Below are 23,429 nucleotides of genomic sequence, written 5' to 3'. Positions count from 1 at the left end.
CACAAATCATCAAGAATGTAATTTTATCAGAAAGTGAATGTTTCTCTCTTCGGGCTGTGGCGTAGCAGACATGGGGATTTCGGTTATCTCCAGACTTGCAGTCCCAAAAGATAGGTGTAGCCATAAGGGTGTGGGGCAACAGAACGCCATGCAAGTGGATTAGGATGAGCAGCTGTGGCATTCTGTGCAGAGCCCACAAAGAAAGGCAATCCATTGGGGGGATGGTGGCTTTTCTTGGGCAGAGTATGGTTCTGACGGAGTAAGCAGAGCTGGAAAGGAACCTTGAAATTCGAATTTGGTATTTGTATCCGGGAATTCCATCTGTTTTTCAAACATGGTGAGTAATCAAGACGTTTTTGCCTCGTAGAATGTTATTTGCCTGCAGGAAACCCTGTTGATGGATACGCCGATCATAGAGTGGTTTGATGTAGTGTTTATTGAAGCACAGCGAGGAAAAAGGGTTTGCCCATTTGGTGGTATTTTAACAGCCATCAGGCATCACCAGGGCATTTCTGTGCAAAAAATAGACTCTGGCAGAAAGGACATGCTCACATCTATGTTAGAAGGGTCAATTCAGGGGCAGGGGGCGCCAAGCAAGTGTTTTTTGGTCAATGTAGACCTCAAACCAGTGGTCTCTTGAATGGAGGAAGCTTTAACTGCGCTCTACTTTCTTCTTTTTGGGGAAATTCCCGAGGAGGGGTTGTCAGTTATTATTGTGGGGGTCTTTAACGCTGAATGCCTACATGATCCCTAGTATCAAGAACTAAACAGGAAGAACAAGTCAAGGGCTGCATTTGATGGGGGCCAAAGGGTTCGACAGGTGCAAGAGGCGTGGGATTTCTTGCCTCTGAACAGAAACCTTAAAGGTAATGTACCACCAAGTTTTACTTGCTATAATGGTTCCTGGAATTCTACCTTGGACTATTTCTTTTTGTCTGCTGACTTTGCTCCAGAGGGGAATACAGTTGGAGGTTAAACAATCAGGTTTAGCAATCACTTCTCTATGGCATGCTGTGGCTTATAATTCCCTAGGGTATCAATATTACGGTGTTGAACCTTGGAAGTTAATCCAATATATCACGCTGTAAAATGGTCCCAGAGAAGAGGCTCGGCCTTTGATTACCAAATCGGGTGTCTTTTTGGGTCAAATGGGAATGTTTTGTGCTCCCCAAGTGGCTTTTCCCCTTGTGCTGCCTCGGTTTTGGGAGGTTTGCTGCTTGCTAAACATCTGGAAAAAAGGTCAAGGCTGGTGGGGTCCGTTCATGGTTTTGATGCCCTGGTACAGGTGCACAAAAGTCGGATGTGCTCGGAAATCAGAGCGATAAAGAGGGCGAGGCTTTTGGGAGAACTTACAGAAATACGCAAAGTGAAATAGGGCTTCAAACATTGGTTAAAGGGCCCTCGAACTTAATGATGCTTAAATAAATGTTGTGCTGCAGTCTGGGAAATAATGCCACTAGGTTCTGAGAATTGATAATGCCAAGGGGGTCTGATAAATTCTTGCAGACCTAGGCAATACCGGATAAAGGGTCAATCATGTTATGGAATAGTTGTAGCTCTTTTTTGCAAGTTAGTTGGCGGGGCACTCTGTTGAGTCTTGGACGAAATTGCACTCTTAATAAAGTGGAGTAAAAAGTCCAATGCTCCAGGTCCTGATGGCTTGTAGAATTTAACTCTCAAGTTAAATGTCCTCCTGTGGGTCGAATTATTGACCAATTTGTTTTGAAACATTTTGGCAAAAAGAGAGCTCCCTGGGACATGGACTGCAGCATTGATTTTTATAATCTTTAAAGGTGGAGACAGGTGATCTCCTCTGCATTACAGGTCAATTTCAATATTGGATGCCTCAAATAAGATTTCTGCCAAGATGATACTGAAAGAACTACATACTTGGGCGGCGGGTGCTAACTGTCTAGTTTTTTGCTTAGCAGGCTTCAAGGAGGTAGTGGGGACATCCTTAAACAACTTTGTTGTGGCTCTTCTTTCAGGACAGGCTAAACAACAGGGGAGACTGGTGTATCTGGCATTCCTTGATGTAAGCAAAGCTTTTGATCATGTTAATAGAGCAATTTTGTGGAAGAGCCTGAATGACAATGGATGCCCCCTAACCCTGATTGGGATCTTGGAGGCTCTCCATTTGGGGACTAAAATTAAGGTACGATTGGATTCTCTTGCTTCATTTACAGGTTGGATAAAGACGAATCGAGGGCTGCGCCATGGTTGTGCACTCGTGCCATTCCTGTTTAGTTTTTATATTAAGGGCATTGTTGCCTGCTGGAACTTAGTGAGGACTAAACCGCCAAAACTATGCGGATGATATTGCCATCTCCGATGTGACCACCATAGGCCTGCAGAGGGCTTTACAGGCTGTGGATGATTTCCTGAACTATTTGGACCTATTACTAAACATCAACAAATCCAAAATACTGGTTCTGAATGGTGAGAGGTCTAAATGAAAATCATTTAGTTGGTCCTTGAATGGCCAAGCTTTGGAGGTTGTTAACAAGTACAAGTACTTGTGCACCTTAATTTATGATGGAAAGGGAAGGAGTGGACAGGATGGAGATTTAAAGATCAAATTCTTGGCAGCCACAAGTCAGCTAATCCAATTTGATTTCAGGTTTGGTAGATTTGCGCTACTGCCTGTGATGAAGCTATTCAGACAGCAAATTGTCCCAATATTGATCTTTGGGGCTCAGACCAGGGAAAATGACACACCATGTGCGAAGTTGGAGGCAAAATTGTGGAGAAAGGTCTTGCGCCTCCCAGCATCAGTCCCCAAGGCTGGGACGTTGTATGAATTGATGAATTGGGACAACAGCCAATTCAAACACTAATTGATTGGGGCAAATTGCAAATCTATGCTTGCATAGACTCTCCCGAAGGCCTCCTTGTTTGTGTATCTGGCACCCATGTGGGTAGCTGGCCACTGTGGGACGCTTGTGAATTGGAATCAATGCTGTATGCAGGTTCTTGTGAAAATTGAGTCTTCAACAGAGGAACTGACCCTGAACCCAAACAAGGTAAAACAAAGACTATACAGATACGCTTGGATACAGTTGAGAGTTGACTTGCTGGAATTTCATTGTTTTAATGACCACTTTGTTTGGTCAATAAAAATGTTTAATATTTTGGCTCCCTACTTGAAGAAGCGCCCATCCAGAGATTTCCAAGAGGAAAGAGACTATGCCGACTCTGTGCCCGAGAGGAAGAGACCCTGAAACATCTTTGCTGTATTGCCCTGACTTGTGGAAGGAAAACCAGAAGGGATTTTTAATTAGACGGATGAGGATCTATGGATCAGAATTTTAAACACAAATGAAATGTCTTTATCTTTGAGGTTTTTAGAATTTTTTGATGTTTTTAAACAAAAGTTTTAAAAATGAAGAATATTGTGCATTTTAATTTGACTGTATTAATTGGTATTTTTGTAATTTTGATGTGTGAAAAATTCAGTTTTGAACTAAATCGCACAATAAATAAAATAAAATAATTAACTTCAAGAACTCTTTTCTGAAGGCCCTCCAAACATATGTAGTTTATAGAAGCAGTCCTGGATATGGATTTCCCTCCACAATGTAGGCAACATGCATCTAGACGTCTTTAGCTCTCTTCCAACCAAATACCTTAATTTCTTGAATATGTTAGGGATCATGTCACCCTTCGTCATGTGCATGCGGTCGATAGTGCAATTGGTCCCAATTCAACAGGGATATGATGGACATTATCCTTGTCCCTCCCCAGGTCTCCAAGGACCCGTGGAGGCAGGTATAGGGGGTTCAATGCTGGGCTTAATGGAATTCCTCCCTGCTGTGCTACCAGTGCTCTTCTAAATATGCATTTCCTTTCTAATGGTGTCAGAATCTGGGCATTGGATGGTAACATTGTAATCACCTGGGGGTTTCAGAGCAATACTGGCAATGGTTTGGATCATCATGGTTGGATCGTGATAGCAAAACCTTAGATGGTTTAAGTACATGGTGTTTTGATGGCCTTGCCTGGTTTAGGATGGTAATACCTGGTATGCAAACAATAATATCAGTTTTTTATATAGTGCTTCAGGGCATATTCCCCCCACTTCTAAGCTCTGTAGTCGTCACTCAATTTAATGGAACTCAATGGGCCTCATTCCGAGTAGGGCGCAAAGGGATACCGGGCACAATTAAGGACATTGGTGCCGGTAATCCCTTTGCGCCCTACTACGAGGTCCCTTTGCGGGTCCCGCTAAGGCCGCCTGGTTTTACCAGGCGGCCTTAGCGGGACCCGCAAAGGGTCCAGGGAGTAAATAACGGTACCGCAAATTGCGGTACCGTTATTTGCACCTTCCCTATTCCCATTGAGCCCTATGAGGGCTCAAATGGCAATGGGGAATGGTATTTTTAATGGGGACTTACCGGTCCCGCAAAGGTCCGACTAGACCGGTAAGTCCCCATTGAATGAGGGCGGACTCGGTATCGTTATTGGAGGCAGCTATGGCGCTGTTAGCTACCTCCAATCTCGGAATGAGGCCCAAAGTATCAAACTTAGATGGTAAAAGAGGTGTGCACCAGAGCATATCATCTCACTCACTGTAAAATACGGCCCCACTTTACCCGTCCCAGTAGCCCACTTGACCAATACCATCTACAAACAATTCCCTGTTGCACCACTTAACAGTATTGTTACATGTTACCCAATATATATACATTCTCATTATTCCCTGCAATGGCAAATGGTGTTAGTACCAGGAGATCTGAAGCCATTGCCTATACAATATTGATAAAACAGCCAAAACTGTCAATGCTTGTCTTTTATTAATGTCTGGAAGCTCTCACTTATATGGCAGAACTAAACATAACTATTGTAGGGGGAGATATGAGGAACATGCAATGCAGATAAAACCTGTAGAATTGACATATTCCATCTATAATTTTCATTTTCATCATGGTTCTTTGTTAGCACCTATGGCTGGCCTGATCCTTTGAATATTTGAACTTGTATGTCTAAATTTACAACAGAAGCTTAACCTCCTTATTTTTTACATCCTGTGGGTGATCTCATTGTAATTAGTAGGTGTGGCCCACAGTGGTAGGACTCATCTAGTAAGTGGTACAATCTGTTCAAAAAGTAAAGTCTCTGTTGACACATTCCTTAAAGACATATTACTAATAACCACTTCCCGGTTTCTCACTTGTTATTTACGAAACATGTAGGTATCTCGAAATGAAAGACAGTGGCGGAATTGGTTTGATAGTGACGCTCCTGAGGAAGAAGTTATTCCTGATGGATATAATGACTCATTGGATACCTTCCGTAAACTTCTTTTAGTCAGGTGAGGATCATGGGTGTGACAGTTAAAAAATAACATTACATTATTCTCCCATCTACAAGTTAATTCAAATTCTCCCATTATAGGGTCATTCTAATCACATCAAAATGGCATTGGGAAAGATCCTGAGTGATACTGCAAAGATGCAGTAAGTTCCTTCCCGAATAACCTCTGAACTCAGTGAAGATGGAAACTTTTTTAAAGCATGTGTGCAGAAAAGGAACATAAAAAGCAAGATCTCGCAGGCTTCTGCTCCGCAGGCGCTTTACTTTATCTTAATTACCGACTAGGATGGTATAATTCATGCAGATTGATCATATTCTAAGGAGCAGCTCAATTAAGCATCATCTAGATCTGGGTCAAACTGAGTTGGATATGCGCCCCCATAGTAAGCCAGCCCGAAGGTACTGGGCTAAAGAAACATGATCAAACTTCTTTAGCAAATGAACCAATGTTTTTTTACAAATACCCACAGATGCTGACATACACTACTGCAATCTAGACAACCTGAACCAAAGGTCATGTTGGCTGTGACTTAACAGGGCACAGAACCTGCTAATGACAATTTTCTCATAACATCTCATTCTATATGCACGCATGAACTAGTTGCCCGGCCTTCGAAATTCATACAGCGTTGGTCATTCTCTAATATGGCCTGACAAGTGAAAATGCATTGACTGTGTCTCTGAGATATCTGACAAATTGTGCTTGTAATATGCATGTGATTGTATATTATTCATTGTGCATGTGCTATGTATGTTTGATATAATAGAGCACTCAACTGTAAACAATTGCCCTTTGGGTTCATACACTGATTTATTTTAGTTCCAGTTCCATATTTATCACTGCGCCCATAGAATATGGTTGAGCCCCATGTAAAGTATGGCCCAGCTTCTCACATAGCCAGTGACATAGGAATCCTTGCCGCACTTTTATACTGCTTACACTATGGCCTCTATAATGTCACTAGTCTAGTCATCTCTTCTAAATTAAAATGACAACTGCTTAAATTAGAGATACTATTTTCATGCAGTGGGATGCTCCTTTGCTATTGTCTGTCCAGTCTACAGTCTCCCGAAGGTCCATTCAACCTACAACGCTTTGAATCCATCGCAGATGTCAGTATGTCCTATACAAAATATTAAGTAACATGACATAATATTGAGTAAAAATCCAGTAGAACTGAGGCACCCTTATGGTTTCCCCTAGATATACCATGTGGGTTCCTGCCCAGGGCAAGGGTTTCACTCTGGCTAATGGCCCAGACTGCCTATTAGAAAGGGGTTCACACAGTGGGAGGAGAAAGAAGGGGAAGCAAAATAAAGAACACAGCTCTCCATTTGTTCTAAATGGCTGCCAAGTAAGTAGCTCCTAGCGAGGCTTCCCAAAAGCCAGTTGAGATATTTACTTTGACCAATGTCCATCCGTTGTCACCAGGGACAAGTCAACTGATTTTCGTGCAATCACAACAAAATGTCTTCATTGGAGAACATTCAGGGCTTTTGTGTGCTGTTCCTCACTCCTTTTTCGCCTTGTGTATCAGCATTCTCCACTGGCTGATTTTCTGCCAAACCTCTACAGGGTGACTAGCCATCTTTATCTGTATTTTACTTCATGAAGACCACTTGGGCAGCCGACTATGAACAGATATTTGAGAAAGCATAGTTGGGAGTGAAAACCTTTATTGCAATTCAGCCAGGACTGCGAGAGCTGGAGCTGCTGGTTTTGGGGAGGTGGGGTCACAGCAGCGCTGGCTCACTTGGTCGTGGATGATGCGAGGGGAGCCACACTAACACTGCGCTAGCATTGCAACCCGGTAAGATGGGCTTTAGGTATAAAGCTCTAATTTCACTGTCGGTAAACTGCTTGCATGGTTCAGTGCAAATTTCTATTCTCCAATGCACCTGATTCATGTTATCACAAATACCAGCTGGGCCTAGAAGGCCACTTTGCTATGGTGAGTTCACACCAATGATTGCTTTATTCCGATGGGGCTTTGGAGACATTCTCTCGGAAACCATTTGGAGCTCATTCTCTCAATCAGTAGTGTGGCATGTCAGAGACCGCATCAGACTCTCGGCAGCTAAGGGCTCCTCATGTTGGCCAATTCTGTATAGTCTGTTGGCCGACAAGAGGACTGAGTGCTGTCCCATTTCAGGTAGGCCCACTAACGTGGGTTTGTTGTTAATAAGGTTACAACATGATTTATGCATTTTCAGAACAACATTTATGTAATCCATGTAACTATTCTCTTTTTGTTTCCCTCACATCCCAGTTTGAGCTGGACTGCTTGAGTAGGCTTAAACGTTGGGTTTTGGATTTTGGTTTTTATGTTATAATATAAGCAAAACTGATATGGTGCTATTTACTCAGCTATTAGTACTTATTTAAAAGAATACCTAGGTGTTTGTTTATGCAGGAGACTGGGTTTGCCCCTTTCATAATCTAAATATTGTTTCCACCTTCTTTCACAAACTTCAGCTCATCGAAACCCCCTCCCCACTGCCCCCACACATTTTCTTTCTGCTCTTGCTGTCACTTTTATCCTCCCCAGATCCACAGTCTACTGATCACCTGTCACACTTTAATACAGCATCTACCTTCAGGAGTAATGATTACATCGAACTGGGCTATCCGCCACACTTATTTAACTAAGTTAACACAAAGCTCCCTTCACACCCATTTCAAAGACACAAAAACAAACATCAATCTGTTTAACTTAAAACAGTCAGGTTTTCACCACTCCCTCATCCCCCATCTCTGTTACCAGCAGTGTAACCACAGGACACGAAGGACACTTCCTATCCTACTGTTTCCTCCTTCACTCCTTCCCTCATTCAGCTCCATCGCTCACCCATGCTACCCATGCTCTTCATGCTCTCCCCACTCCAATGGATCAAAGAAACAAAAAATCTAAACCCTGTTTCCCAATACATAAGTGTCAGCGGCCTACCGAATACTTGTTGGTTCACTCCTTATACCCCATCACCGACTAGGTCAACACCCTAATGCTATTTAAGTCACATCTTTTCCTCTTATGCTCAGCTCCATCTTCATACTCCAAAATGTTTGAGCCTTATATAATTTGTATGTCCTTATCCAGCCCACTTCCTACATTTTCACTTGCAACTTACATTGTTGAAGCTCAGTGCCCAATAGATAGGGCTATTCTGTATCTCACTGATTGAATTACTTACTTCTCATGGAGCCCATTCCCTCACTCTAACAAAAAGAAACTAACCAACCTGCAGGTGAGAACTTGAAGTTTGGATAACAGCACACGCCTTCCCTATTCTCATGTTATCCAACTGCATTTTCCACATGGTCAATTCCTAATCGTAATCAGGCCACTTCTTGGACCTGGCCTTACATTAGGTGTAGGAGTGTACTAGTCCTGACCTTGCAGTCGTAAATTAACAACAAACCAGGTCAAAGGCTGCCACCAATTTTACTGGACGGTCCAAGTGCTTCTTGAGTCCAATACTGATCCAAACACTGTCGGAATATTATAAAAACTGTACATATTTACAAGATATTTAGTTTACATTTTTATGGCTTACGAAACTTAAAAGTTTTCTAAAATATATATCACTCTCCTTAAAATAACGTACCTTATCTATCTGACCACAAATTATCATTTGCCTTCATCATTCCCTAATATTACTGACAAATGAACTTGCCAATGCTTCTAAACTACACATCGCTGCTTTTTCCGTACAGTGCCTAAAATACAAATTCAAATGGATTGTGTAGATTTTTTTCTTATAAATAATGCAAACTATACATGTACCCTGTAATCTCTACATGTGATTCTGTGATTAAGTTGAAATGTATCACTGTAACCAATATCGTAAGTTGTAAGCGCCTAGATATCTCTGGGTTACCCACGTGCCTAAGAACCCAGGAAGAGAGATTCCTTGACAAATCGAGTCATCCTTCCTCAACGCACAAGGTGAAGTCATCATATTTCTTCTCAAGGGCAAAAGCTTCAGGGGATTCAACTACGTTCTTGAGGCGTTCTCCTAAGCTATGAAGTCGTCGAGAGATTCACCCGAACCGTCGAGGCATGTCATTAAGTTAAAGCCATCGAGGCATTCACCATCCCTTTCTTCGAAGTCATCGAATCCCTCGGTGCTCTCAACCTCATCGGTGCATTCAGTGCCTTTGAAGCCTACTAAAACCTTGACTGAATCTGCAAATTTATACAAACCTATGCGTAAACCAGATTTCTTTAAATCCATGGGGTCTATCTTCTACGGAGGACCAAAATCCATGTGGGTTTTAATTTGGGACTCCAAATGTACCAGAAGAGCTTGTTTCTCAGGAATCAAAGCTGAAGCATCTGGTAGAAACCCTGAAACAGACTAGCAGTTGGGAGACTTCACCTGAGGTGGATTTCGGAAATTCAGAAGTGCTGGGCTATTCAGACCCATCTTATATGTCAGTGAACAGTCAGTCTCCGAATATCTTGGATGGTCTAAACCAGCTGCAGCAGCTAAGAAAGATGACCTTACGGATATACTGGACAGTCGACAAGCAAAATAAACAGTGTTACCCTTTCACACCGCTTTGAGAGTTAGAGTGATGGAGAATTGACTGAAGCCGAATTCTATTCCACCAGTTAACAAGTTACTGGCATTAAAATATAGAACAGCTTCTGTAGATCCACCCTTTCTCAACACACACCCAAAACCAGAAAGTCTGGGGGTTCAGGCTGCGACATCTTCATCTAGAAGTCAGCTTATTCTTCTACCCGATCTGACAAGGATGATAGAAAGCATGATGCCATAGGAAAGAGAATGTTCATTGTGGGTAGAATGGCACTGGAATCTGCAGATGCTACAAGTGCTCTGACAAAATATAGACACACCTTTTGGGTAGTGGCTGCCCTAAGCAGCAAATCATTTACCATAGGGTGAAGAGAGGGATAGATTTTTAAATCTAATCCAGACTTGTAAGGATGCTATGAGGCAATTGTTACACGGTTGATTCTGGACACGGTTGATTTGGTAAGCAGGGCAATGGCTGCCAGTACAGTACTAAGATGCTGTAGGGAAGGAGGTGACCCCGTCCCACCCCCTAAGCACTTTAGAGTAAGGTGAGCAGCATTAAAAACACTATGATGGGCCAGAGAGGGCAGGAGGTCAGTGGTAAGACCCCAACCCAATATAATCAACCACATGGTGTAGCCCAAGGGGGGAGCAAGACTGTCATATTCTATAGAAGTTAGTGCATTTTGTGTAGATGTTAGTAACTATAGTTTGGAGACAAGGCATGGATGGCGAAAGCAGCATTTCATGCACTAGGCCCTAATTGGGAGACAAGGGAATTCTCTGAGCTCCCATGATGACAATCCACACCCCTGACCACCATAAAGCTCATGTATTGTTTGAACAGTCATGAGAAGATGTTTGAGCTACAATTATGCGATTTGTATTGCGAGGTGCTGGGAGGGATAAATTATCGTTCAAAAACGAGGGTGGAACCCTTGGAGCCAGATGACGCGGAAGGGAGTGAGTGAAATGTGTGTGTGAAGGTTAGAGTACCCCAGAACCTCCTTCAGTATAATGATAAAGTAGCATTGTGTTAGGAGTGTAGTTAATTTGTTCTTTGACCTTCGTCTGTGAGAAAAAGATGATCTCTGCAGCACCCATGTGATGGAAAACAGACAGACTGGGCTGGACCTGTGACTTGGCAACCCTTATGGGGCAGGCGGATCCTGTATAGGGGCACACCAACCAGTCACACAGGTTTTTACTGTATGTATTGGCGTCACTATGACAATGTGTCTCTTCTTAAACCTTTGCGTGTACCCTTTTTCTGCACAATGTTATTAGCAGCAGAGTACTTTGCTGTTGATCTCATTTGTGTGTGAGATCAAAACTTATTATCCTTACAAGATCGACTTGGGCCTTTCTTCGATAGCAGGTTGTATTTTCTCAGGTGTCAGCATTCAGGAATTTGCCTTCAACGCCTGGCATGGCTCAGGAAATTAGGTCTTACGTCAGATGTCCAGACACGTTTGCTGGACATGCTCTTTGATGGGACTCAATTGTTTGGTGAGATATCTGACAGAAGCCTAGAGAAACAGCAGGCCTCAAGAACAGCAGCTAAATCTTTGAGGGCTGCAATAAGAGAGCCTGTACAACCTTCAGGACAAGGGTGGAGAGGACGTCATTTCTGCTTTTACTCTTCCATTTTAAGAGGAAGAGGCCAATACTCTCAGAGGTCAGAGAAGGGCACCTCATGGAGCCAGAGGCAGAGGAGGTAGAACCCCTCACGCAGCACCCGCTGAATTGCCCTCAGCTGCGGCTGGGGCAGCAAAATCCCTTTGACTTCCTCACCCACAAATATGTAGTAGGAGGCAGGCTGTCACAAGGCTGTTGGCGAGGCATAACTTTGGATGCATGGTTGCTCCAAACGGTGGCCTATGGTTACTGCCACCCTTTGATAAAGAAGGCCCCGGATTGCCCTCCAAGAGCCCAATCTTCATTGGATCCATAGCTGCTCCTCCAACGAGAAATTCTTCTCCTGTTGGAGAAAGGTGGAATAGAGCAAGTGTTACGCTCACCTGGATTCCACAGGGGCGCTGAACGAAACTGGACTGCAACGGTCTCCACCAGCGTGACTCGTAGTGAAGTGACGAGCGACTGCACCTGCCCTCTGAGTTTTGTCTGTCTGGCATGAAGGAGGATTTTCCTAGAATAGGACAATGGTAAGTTAGCTAACCAATAGGAGAAGATCTAACTTCTGCTTCTGTACCCTCCTTATGTTCTCCTTACTGCGTCTCACCTGATTGTTAAGGAGGATGAGCTCTCCATCCTGCGTCTGCATGCAGGGGTGCGTTGAAACTTGGGTACTCAGTTAGCTTCACTGATTCCGTGGCTGAGTTCCTGACAATAAGGACTCCGAGGTAAGTCTTATGTCTTGCTTTTAAATTCTAATTGTCTTTAGTTCACTTTTGCACTATTGTCTTCATGGTGTGTTTTTCCTTTTTTGCAGAATTTCTGCAGACAGATGTCTCTTTCTCCGAGAAAGCGATGTAAATGCCAAGGTAAGTTTCAGTATTACGAAGAAAGAATAATGTCTTAAAATGCGGTATTGTTCATTCACTCTTTTCACCTGTTGCTCTCTTTCTTGTCTGCAGGTGCGGCACTTTCAGAAACGAAGCTTGTGTGAGGGAGATTAGCAAGACCGCAAACGAATATAGCTTCGGGTAAGTATCTTGCAGCGCCGGATTGAATGTCTTATAGTGAGCAGTAACTCACCGATTGTCTTTTTGTCTTTCACAGATGCGGCTGTTCCGGGCGGTGATTTCTATAGAGTGTGTCGCTGGATCGCCTAGATGAACAGAGCATCAGTGAGTATTCTGCTGCGCTATGCTAATTGTTCCTTGAAATGTTTCCTTGAATAGCGCGGTCGCTGGTGTTCCTTCCCTTGCAGGTACAAACTCCTGAATGTTTGTGGGGGTGAATCCATGTAAGGTTCTTGCTATAACCTGTTCTCTTCTATTCCTTTGCAGATGCAGATCGAGTAGACAGATCGGGCGTGGCTGAAGACTGGACCAGAGCTGCAGGCACGATGAGCGTTACGCTGCAGGAGTGCAGAATAACGCAAAGCGTGTTCTGTTTTCCAGGCGTGGTTTAAATAGCCTCCCAAAAGTAGTTCCCAGGTAAAGTAGTCCCAGTACCACACCCAATGAAATAGTCCCTTGAATAAAGTAGTCCCTTCAAGCAGCCTCACGGTGGGCTGTACCTGGCTTTACCACTTCGTAATTTGACTTGCCTGAAAAAGGCCATCTGAGCCTGGCGCCAATGGTGCCAGGACTGAGTCCGGGGAGCCCTTAGGCAATCTTTTCGGGCCTTATAGGTCCCCATGGATGCCAGGATTTTGGGTTGACTGGTCTGCTTCAGATGTCTAGGGGCAGGCATCGTGACAGCTCTCCCCCCAAGGCCCCTCCAAAGGTGGTTGATGATGGCTTTGATGGTATAAGGTCCCAAATATCGAGGATGGAATGTGTGGGTTCCTCTTAGCTGTATGTGTTTTGAGGCTAGCCAGACCTGATCTCCGATCTGGTATTTTGGGGCGGCACTCTGATGTTGATCGGTGGTTTTCTTGTACCTTTCTTTTGCTTGTTTTAAATGTTCTGTTGCCTTTTGGAAGGCCTGTGTTATGGTAGCGTGTAAATTGTTTACAGCGGGCATCTCCAAGTGTTGAGGCGGGTCAAGTTCAGAAGTTCGAGGATGCCTTCCATATATGGTGTAGAATGGACTTTGGCCAGTGCTGGAGGGTAAAGAGTTGTTGTAGGCATACTCAGTTATCCATAAAACGTCTTTCCAGTTGCCTTCTGTTTGGTGTAACATACACCGTAGATATTGCTCTAATGTTTGGTTAGTTCTCTCGGTTTGACCATTGGTTTAGGGATGGTGGCTGGTCGAAAGTTTTACATCAATTTGGGCCAATTGGCAACATTTTCTCCAAAATTGTGAGATAAACTGACTGCCACGATCGGACACTAGAACTGAAGGGAAACCCATGTATTCGGAGGATGTGTTCGAGGAATTCTTTGGCCAGAATCGAGGCTGAGGGTAAACCTTTTAACGGAATGAAGTGGGCCATCTTGGAAAATAGGTCCACTCTTACTAGAATAGTGTTGAATCCGTTACAGGGGGGAAGATCTGTGATAAAATCAAGAGATAATGTATGCCAGGGTGTAGGAGGAATATTTAAGGGTTGTAATAAACCCGCCGGTTTCTTCTTTTGGGCCTTGTTTTGAGCACAAATGTCACAAGATAGCACAAACTGCTTAATGTCTTTTCGCCAAGTTGGCCACCAGAAATGTCTCTTGATTTTAGCTTCGGTTTTTGAAATTCCAGGGTGGCCTTCCACCAAGGACTCATGATAGTTGGAAATAACCTGTTTCTGCAGTTCCTTACTAGGTAAATAAAGACGTCCTTGGAAGTAACGTAAATGATCAATAACTGAATGGTTTGTGCTTTTGTTTGACCAATCTTGTAAAGCTGTGGAGTCGAGGAGATGTTGAATCTTCACATGGATGTCATCAAGAGTTAGTGAGGTAGTTATTCCTAAAATTTTTCCTCCTGGGATTATGGGCACTGGTTCTGGCTTTGAATATGCTTCTTCCATTCCTATGCGGGATAGAGCGTCTGCCTTGCCGTTTTGACAGCCTGTTCGGTGAGTAATTACGAAATCGTATTCTGCAAAAAATAATGCCCATCTAAGTTGATGAGATGATAGGGCCTTGGCCGTCTTTAGGTATTGCAAGTTTCTATGATCCGTATTCACCGTAATGGTGTGTCGGGCCCCGAGGAGGTAGTGCCGCCAGGCCTTGAATGCTGATTTAATGGCTAGAAGTTCTTTGTCAGTGACGGCATAATTTAGTTCAGGAGCTGAAAACTTTTTTGACCAATGTTAGGCAGAAACCTGTGCAGTTCCCTTAGGGACCACTGCAAAAGGCTTAAGACTACAGGTGTTGGCAGTAAACCCAATTGGTAGCAGTCTGTTCCACCCAGATTTACCTTGTAGCTGTGGCTGAGCAGCCAGACTTCTCTCAAGAAGAGTTAGACAGTATATAGAGTATACAAGATAGGTACCAAAATACAGTAGCACAAGCAAACACTGACCAGAGCTTTGGTATCAAGTATATAATTATTCATTTAAAGACACACTTAGAAACACTCTAGCACTATTATTGTAAGCAAGTTCAAAAACAGTCACTATTAATATATATACATCCCTTATTCCTTATTAGACAAGTCTTAGTTAACACCACTTATTTCCTGACAGAGGTGAGCGCTTAACTAAAGATGGCACTCCAATAAGTTAAGAAAAAGGGAGGGAAAAGGTAGAAATTAGGAACAGCACATAACACAATACTTTAGAAGCACTCAGCAAGGCAGGAAAGTCAAGGTCTACTTGTGAGCAAAAACTTCAGAGGCCAGGCTCCCTCTTAGAGAGAGTAGAACACCAATGCGCCCAAGATCACACAGTTTAAAAGGCTTGGAAAGTCTTGCAGAGAGTTTAAAAAGGAATCAGTTCAGCTCAAAAAAGTTCAGTTAGCCAGCCTAGGGCCAACCCAAGTAGTAAGATGAGGATTTACGAGACACCCCACACAGACCATTGCGAGGGAGGCCAGGCGGACACAGTACCTTGAAAGTGGAGAGAATCCTCCAGCGGGGGCAGTTGTACCTGGCAGTGGATGCAAGTCGCGGCGTCGTCCAGAGGAAGAGAAGATCTCGACGTGGAGGAAAGCTGAAGGTCGTTGCACTGCCAGGGAAGAAACCAGCCGCGGAGTTCTCCGGTTAAAAGGTACTACCCTTTTATTCGCGGTAGTGGAAAAAACGTGGTCTCCCGGTTGCCGGGGTGCTTGACACAGGCAAGGCGGCCATGAGATGATCCGGGAAGGCGAAAAAGCGGGAAAACTGGTTATCCCCACCAGTCAAAGGAAGAAGACTCTTCGGGATGAAGATCTCCTCTGTCTTTGGAAGAAGTGGTGAGTCGGTTCAGCAGGGCTCCACCGGTGGTGTCGTCGTTGCAGGTCGGCTCAGCTTCTCCCTCTTCGGATTCTTTGGTCCTGTGGCGACGTCTGAAGTCCCAGTCCCCAAAGCCCTGCTTTTATGCAGAAAACCCCCATTCATCAGTCCTAACTGTCACTCAAACATGCTAAGTGGTGAGCCGGGCGGCTCACCACTGGACCAATCACACAAGAGTGCGACTTGAGTTGCCGAGGCAACTCAGTCCAGGGTGCCTAAACCCCCCTCCCACACATCCTGTATCCCCAGACAGAGTGGCATCACTTTTGAAGGCTTCTGTGTAGAAGCCCGCCAAAAAGTGGAACAAAGGGCTCGACTTGGGTTGGAGTTACAGAGGCGAACACAAACGCCATTTTAAAACCGAGTCCTGGCGAAAAGACCCAACCGTGGAATAAATATTAAATAAATAACTCGGTGGTAACTTTAACATTGCACCAAAAAGTGGTGCCTTTAAAATAAATGGGAAAATCCCATAGTAAATATTCTTAAGGAATATTTCGCATGGTAACCACTGCCACCAGCCAGAAACTCGACGAGGGGGGACTGCACAGTGCGCCCACGAAAAACAGACCCAGGGGCAATCTAATTACCCCTACCAGTACTTCCACAAGATGATGGTTTGTACTGGTTCTGTTCCCAATTTAAGACTAGTAAAGTCAATGGTGACTTTACATGCCCTGGGAGACAGTAGTCAGTCCCAGGGTATGGAGTCTATGTTTGGGGGTCACTATGACACCCCTGTGTTACTGCACTGAGGGTGCTGTGTAACACTCTTACCAAAAACCACATGAAACCCTATGGAGTAAAAGACCCCACAGCCCATAAAACACATGACAAAGTCAAAGGATATCTCAAATCATGTCTAAGAGTGCGAGAAAAAGAGTCTCACTCTTAGCAGGAGAAACAAAATAAACCCCAAAAATCCAGCAAAGCTGCTGGGGGACTCACTAGGTTTGGGAAATTAGCCTTAACAGAGAATTCTCCCTAACACTCGCCCCCCCATACTAAGGGACAGGAGGATTTAATCCACTCCTGGATGAATCTCATACCTCTAGTCGATGACATACATCCTAGAGAGACCATCAGTATTTTGGTGGTGACACCCTGACCTGTGCTCAATGGTGAAATCAAATCCTTGCAGGCATTTTGACCATCTCAGTAGTTTTGGGTTTTCCCCCTTCATTTGCATCAACCATCTCAAGGGTTGGTGGTCAGCCTGAATGACAAAAGTATAACCATACAAGTATGGCCTAAACTTCTTCAGTGCCCACACAATAGCAAAACATTCTCTTTCAATTGTTGCCCACCTTGTCTCAGGATCCTTCAGCTTTCTGCTGATGAAGCAAATGGGGTGCTCCCTACCTTTCTCATCCAGTTGGCTAAGGACTGCACCTATACCTACATTAGAAGCATCTGTCTACACAATTAAAGTTTGGTGGTAGTCAGGAGCTCTCAATACTGGTGCTTGGCATAGAGCTTTATTCAGGTTTTCAAAGGCCTGATTGCACTCCTCATTCCATTTGACCTTCTTAGGGAATTTTGGAGAGGAGATTACATTCAGTGGAGAAGCTATGGTCCCATAGTTCTCTATGAAATTCCTGTAATACCCAGTGAGGACTAGGAAGGCTCTCACCTGTGTTTGAGTAGTAGGTGTTGTCCAATTTTGCACAGCTTCAATCTTACTGAGCAAAGGCCTTATTTCTCCACCTCCTACCTCATGCCCAAGGTAGACCACCTTACTCTGACCAATCTGGCATTTACTTGCCTTTATGGTCAGATTGGCCTGTCCAAGAGCCTGCAAAACATGTTCCAGGTGGTTAGCATGCTCTTCCCAGGATTGACTGAATACTGCAATGTCATCCAAGTATGCCATGCAGAAGTCCTCCATCCCAGCCAGAACCTGATTTACCATTCTTTGGAATGTTGCAGGTGCATTTTTCAGTCCAGAAGGCATAACCTTAAATTGGTATAAGCCAACTTGGGTAGAAAATGCAGTTTTCTCCTTGGCATGGTCTTTTTGTTAGGGCTATTTGCCAATAACCTGACGTAAGGTCAAATGTGCTGAGGAACTTGGCTGAACAAAGTCTATCCACCAACTCATCTGTCCTTGGCAAAGGGTGGGCATCGGTCTTAGTGACTGCATTAAGAGCTCTATAATCCACACAGAATCTCAATTGTTTGGATCCTGCCTTTGGTACTAACACAACTGGGCTAGACCAGGGACTAGTAGAGGGCTCTATTACCCCGAGATCAAGCATCTTCTTGACCTCCCCTTTGATGTGGGTCCTTACATTTTCTGACATTCTATATCCTCTGCTTTTGACTGGCAGACAGTCACCAGTGAGTATATCATGCTGTCCCCAAGGGGTCAAGTCTGGTGAAAGTGAGAACAGAGAGGCAAACTGATTTAACATAGATTTGCACTCTTCTTGTTGCTCAGGTGTCAGATTTGAAGAGAGATTTACTCCTTCAATCTTTTCATCTAAGGGTAAGACTCTGAGGAGATCAGGGAGAGCTTCAGTCTCTTGTTCCTCTTCTGTTGAAGCTAGAAGCAAGGCTCCTACTTCAGGCCTGGAGACATATGCCTTTATGCCTTTAGTCTGTTGGTGTGGAAGACTTGGGGAGCCTCCTTGGGATTGCCCAAGTCCACCAGATAGTTCACCTCTCCTAGTTTACCCACAACCTTGAAGGGTCCCATCCATTTATCTTGCAAGGCCCTCTGCCTTGTGGGGATCACAACTAGAACTAGCTGGTCTCGAGTGAACTCAACCATGTTAGCCTTTTGGTCATGCCAATGTTTGACCAAAGCTTGCCCAGCTTTCAGGTTATCACTAGCTTCTGCCATCATGTGTGACATTCTCCTCCGGAGACCTATCACATAGTCAGTCACTCTGACTGGCTTGGGGGAAGGAGCACTCTCCAACTCCTCCTTAATCAGGGCCAATGGACCTCTGACTGGATGTAAAGAAGTTCAAAGGGAGAATAACCTACTCCCTCCTGAGGGACTTCTCAAAGCAAAGAGAAGGCATGGCAATAGAAGGTCCCACTTTCTTTTAAGGGGATCTTCTAAAGCACCTATCATGCTCTTCATGGTTCTGTTGAACCTTTCTACCAACCTGTTTGTCTGAGGGTGGTAGGTGGTAGAGAACTTGTAAGTAACTCCACAGGTTTTCCACATGGCTTTCATGTAGTGGGACATAAAATGTGACCCCCTGTCAGAGATTACTTCCTTAGGAAACCCAACCCTGGCAAAAATACCAAGGAGGGCCTTAGCCACAGCCTGAGCTGTAACAGTCCTCATAGGAATTGCCTCAGGGTACCTAGTAGCATGGTCTACTACAACAAGGATAAACCTGATGCCTGAGGAGGTTGGGGGATCAAGGGGACCAACAATGTCAATCCCTACCCTCTCAAATGGGACTCCCACAACTGGGAGAGGCACTAAAGGTGCCACATTCTTGGAACCAACCTTACCAGAAGTTTGGCAGGTGTGGCAGCTCTTGCAAAACGTATCTACCTAAGCCCCCATCTTTGGCCAATAAAAGTAGAGTGAGAGCCTTTCCTTGGTCTTCTTGAAACTCAAGTGACCAGCCAAAGGAATCTCATGGGCCAGTTGCAAGAACTGTTATCTGTTATCTTGAGGTACTACAAGCCGCTTGTAGTCTCCAGGTGCAGACTAAGTTGGTTCACTGTAGAAGAGGCCATCTTCCCAGTGCAACCTATACTTCCCAGGCTCTTGCCCATCAGCCTGAGAAGCTGCCTGTTGGTGAAGACCTTCCAGAGTTGGACATTCTCTCTTTCCCTTAATGAAGTCTGCCCTGTTGGGTCCACCTTCTGCCAGTAAAGACTGCAGCTCAGGATGGTCAACAGGATCCAGATCTCCAATGAGTTCTTGCTCAATCACACAGGTTTGTACCTCCCTCTCAGCCTCAGCTGGAGGTGGAGTTACAGGTGTAACTTTGGACAACCTAGGGGAAGTCCTTGTTGGAAGCACTGGAGTGCTTGCTGCTGGCTGTTTCCTAGAAGTCTTGGGTTTCCCCTTTGCTTCTTGTTGTTCAGAGATAGCAAGTTGTAACGCCAGTGGAGTAGGAGTGATATCCTTCTTCATCATCTCCTTGGGAGTACCTTTCATGGTTCTCTCCCTTGCAGGTTTGGTGAGCTCCTGTAACCTTTTACTAGGAGGTCGGGGGTATGTGACACAACTCCAAGAGTCTTCAGGTCATTACCCAACAGAACCCTTCCTGGTACCTCACTTTGTATGCTGACAGGTATCTTCACAGTCATTTCATTACACTGGATGAGAACTGGTAACTGGGGAAGCATCTGCACAGGCCCTCCAGCTAACTTGGTGAGGCGTTTGGGTGCCTTAGCAACATCCTCTGCCTGAAAAAATGATTTATCCACCACAGTTATGCTGGCCCCAGTGTCCCTAATGGCAGGAGTCTCCTGATCATTCACCTGGACACTGTCCTTATAATACTCTTTAGTATTATCTGGGATAGAATTATATACATCTAAATTCTGTTGTTCCCACAACCCCGGAGACACTAAAGAAACACTAGCTGAGACTCCAATGGGTTCATCAGCTAGTAACAGAAAGTTTCCACTTGCCATTTGTACTTCTTCCTCTGGAGCGAAGGCTAAGGAGACAAGCTGGACCCCTGAAGGTTTACACCTTACATCTGGGATCTCCTTTCACATGGTCAGGCGAGCTACAAACATAGCATTTACCAAATGCTTTCTGGAATGGTGGCTTGCTCTGACCTACTTCTGGTTTACCACCAGAAGGTACACTACTCTGACTCGGTTTCCCTTGTGGCTTACCCTTATTGTTTGGTTTGGGGCCCTCTTTGGGATTGGAATTATTAGAATTCTCTTTGGAGTCCTTTTTGGCTGTTTCCCCTCATCCTTTTTCTGAGTTACCCCAGAGTCCTTGTGAGTAGCCCTGTTGGCAACCCACAAGTCAGCAGCCTTAGCTAGTTTTCTGGAATCTAATTCCTTTGAATCAGCTAAGTGCTGTCTGAGCTCATGAGAGCAGGCATCATAAATTGACTCTAACATCACAAGATTCTTCATTCCCTCATAAGTGTTCACCTTGTAACCCTTAATCCAGCCCTCTAAATTCTTCAAGCTTTCACTCACCCAGGTAGCGCAAGGGGTACCATCATGCTTTTTGAGGGTCCTTAACCTCTTAAGGTACTGGGAGGGGGTCTTCCCAAATCTAGCTCTCAAAGCTAGCTTCACACATTCATAATCCTTCCTATTCTCCTCCCCCAACTCCATTACTGCATCAGTTGCAACAGGAGGGAGCCTAGAGAACAACCAGGTAAGCAGCACATTTCCTGTGATGTCCTGGAGCCCATGATTATACTCAAACAAGCTCAACCAATCCAACACATCCAACTTAGGCTCAGACATACCCACAAGCTCTTTAGGCATCCGGGGTCTTTTGGGACTGGAACTCCTAGAGGATCCGGAGAGAGAAGCATTTTCCACAGACAAATGTTTCATCTCTAACTCATGCTTGAGCTCCATTTCCCTGAGCCTTAGTTCTTGATTCAGTTCTTGGGGTCTTTGTTCTGCTTGCGCATTAAGTTTCTTAAACTCCAATTCAAGTTTCATTTTCTCTAGTTCCAGATATTGAGGACTAAGTGTGGGACCTGGTAAAGGTCCAGTAGGTACAGCTGGCAGGGCAGGTAGAGGCCCAGGGGAGACAACTACATCATCTTTACCCTCCTTTTCTGCTTCTGACTCAAGGTTATCAATACAAGGTTCAATATCAATATCATTGCTGTTATCTACATTTGCTGGAGTGGTAGGTTCCTCTGAACCACCATCCAGACTTTGGTTTGCTAAGAACCTTTCTATTAGCTCCATTTTCTTGCCTTTAGTCAGGAGATTCTTATGCTTACAGAGAACTCTTAAACAATCAGCAGTTTTTGTAGCAAGGGACTCTTGACTATAACTTTCCATAGTTAACAGGTTTAGAAAATAACTTTTTAGTTCTAAGCTTTGTGGTTAGTTGCACTAAGGTATCTATAAGCACACTAAAATGTATACTCAATACAAATCCCACCACTGTACACCATTGTTAGGCAGAAACCTGTGCAGTTCCCTTAGGGACCACTGCAAAAGGCTTAAGACTACAGGTGTTGGCAGTAAACCCAATTGGTAGCAGTCTGTACCACCCAGATTTACCTGGTAGCTGTGGCTGAGCAGCCAGACTTCTCTCAAGAATAGTTAGACAGTATATAGAGTATACAAGATAGGTACCAAAATACAGTAGCACAAGCACACACTGACCAGAGCTTTGGTATCACGTATATAAGTACTCATTTAAAGACACACTTAGAAACACTCTAGCACTATTATTGTAAGCAAGTTCAAAAACACAGTCAGTATTAATATATATACATCCCTTATTCCTTATTAGACAAGCCTTAGTTAACACCACTTATTTCCAGACAGAGGTGAGCGCTTAACTAAAGATGGCCCTTCAATATGTTAAGAAAAAGGGAGGGAAAAGGTAGAAATTAGGAACAGCACATAACACAATACTTTAGAAACACTCAGCAAGGCAGGAAAGTCAAAGTCTACTAGTGAGCAAAAAGTTCAGAGGCCAGGCTCCCTCTTAAAGAGAGTAGAACACCAATGCGCCCAAGATCACACAGTTTAAAAGGCTTGGAAAGTCTTGCAGAAAGTTTAAAAAGGAATCAGTTCAGCTCAGAAAAGTTCAGTTAGCCAGCATAGGGCCAACCCAAGTGGTAAAATGAGGATTTACGAGACAACCCACACAGACCGTTGCGAGGGAGGCCAGGCGGACACAGTACCTTGAAAGTGGAGAGAATCCTCCAGCGGGGGCAGTTTTTCCTGGCAGTGGATGCAAGTCGCAGCGTCGTCCAGAGGAAGAGAAGATCTCGACGTGGAGGAAAGCTGAAGGTCGTTGCACTGCCAGGGAAGAAACCAGCTGCAGAGTTCTCCACTTAAAAGGTACTACCGTTTTATTTGCGGTAGTGGAAGAACGTGGTATCCCAGTTGCCGGAGTGCTTGGCACAGGCAAGGCGGCCACGAGATGATCCGGGAAGGCGAAAAGGCGGGCAAACTTGTTATCCCCACCAGTCAAAGGAAGAAGACTCTTCGGGATGAAGATCTCCTCTGTCGTTGGAAGAAGTGGTGAGTCGGTTCAGCAGGGCTCCACCGATGGTGTCGTTGTTGCAGGTCGGCTCAGCTTCAACCTCTTCGGATTCTTTGGTCCTGTGGCGACGTCTGAAGTCCCAGTCCCCAAAGCCCTGCTTTTATGCAGAAAACCCCCATTCATCAGTCCTAGCTGTCACTCAACCATGCTACGTGGTGAGCCGGGCGGCTCACCACTTGGCCAATCACACAAGAGGGTGACTTGAGTTGCCGAGGCAACTCAGTCCAGGGTGCCTAAACCCCCCTCCCACACATCCTGTATACCCAGACAGAGTGGCACTACTTTTGGAGGCTTCTGTGTAGAAGCCCGCCAAAACGTGGAACAAAGGGCTCGACTTGGGTTGGAGTTACAGAGGCGAACACAAATGCCATTT

The 23,429-nt window shown here is 44.6% G+C and overlaps 1 protein-coding gene across 1 annotated transcript in view; it reads left to right on the top strand.

The window, feature by feature from the left end:
• Positions 1-23,429, top strand: part of DNAH8 (dynein axonemal heavy chain 8) — an 8,835,797-nt gene that overhangs the window by 8,102,759 nt on the left and 709,609 nt on the right. The window contains exon 81 of the mRNA XM_069608756.1: positions 5,193-5,311. Within this exon, the coding sequence (XP_069464857.1) occupies positions 5,193-5,311 (119 nt within the window). The remainder of the gene's footprint in view (positions 1-5,192; positions 5,312-23,429) is intronic.

Source organism: Ambystoma mexicanum, chromosome 4q (assembly GCF_040938575.1).
Source record: "Ambystoma mexicanum isolate Mex_15411 chromosome 4q, UKY_AmexF1_1, whole genome shotgun sequence".
Lineage (NCBI taxonomy): Eukaryota > Metazoa > Chordata > Amphibia > Caudata > Ambystomatidae > Ambystoma > Ambystoma mexicanum.
This window is presented reverse-complemented; position numbering and strand designations above follow the sequence as displayed.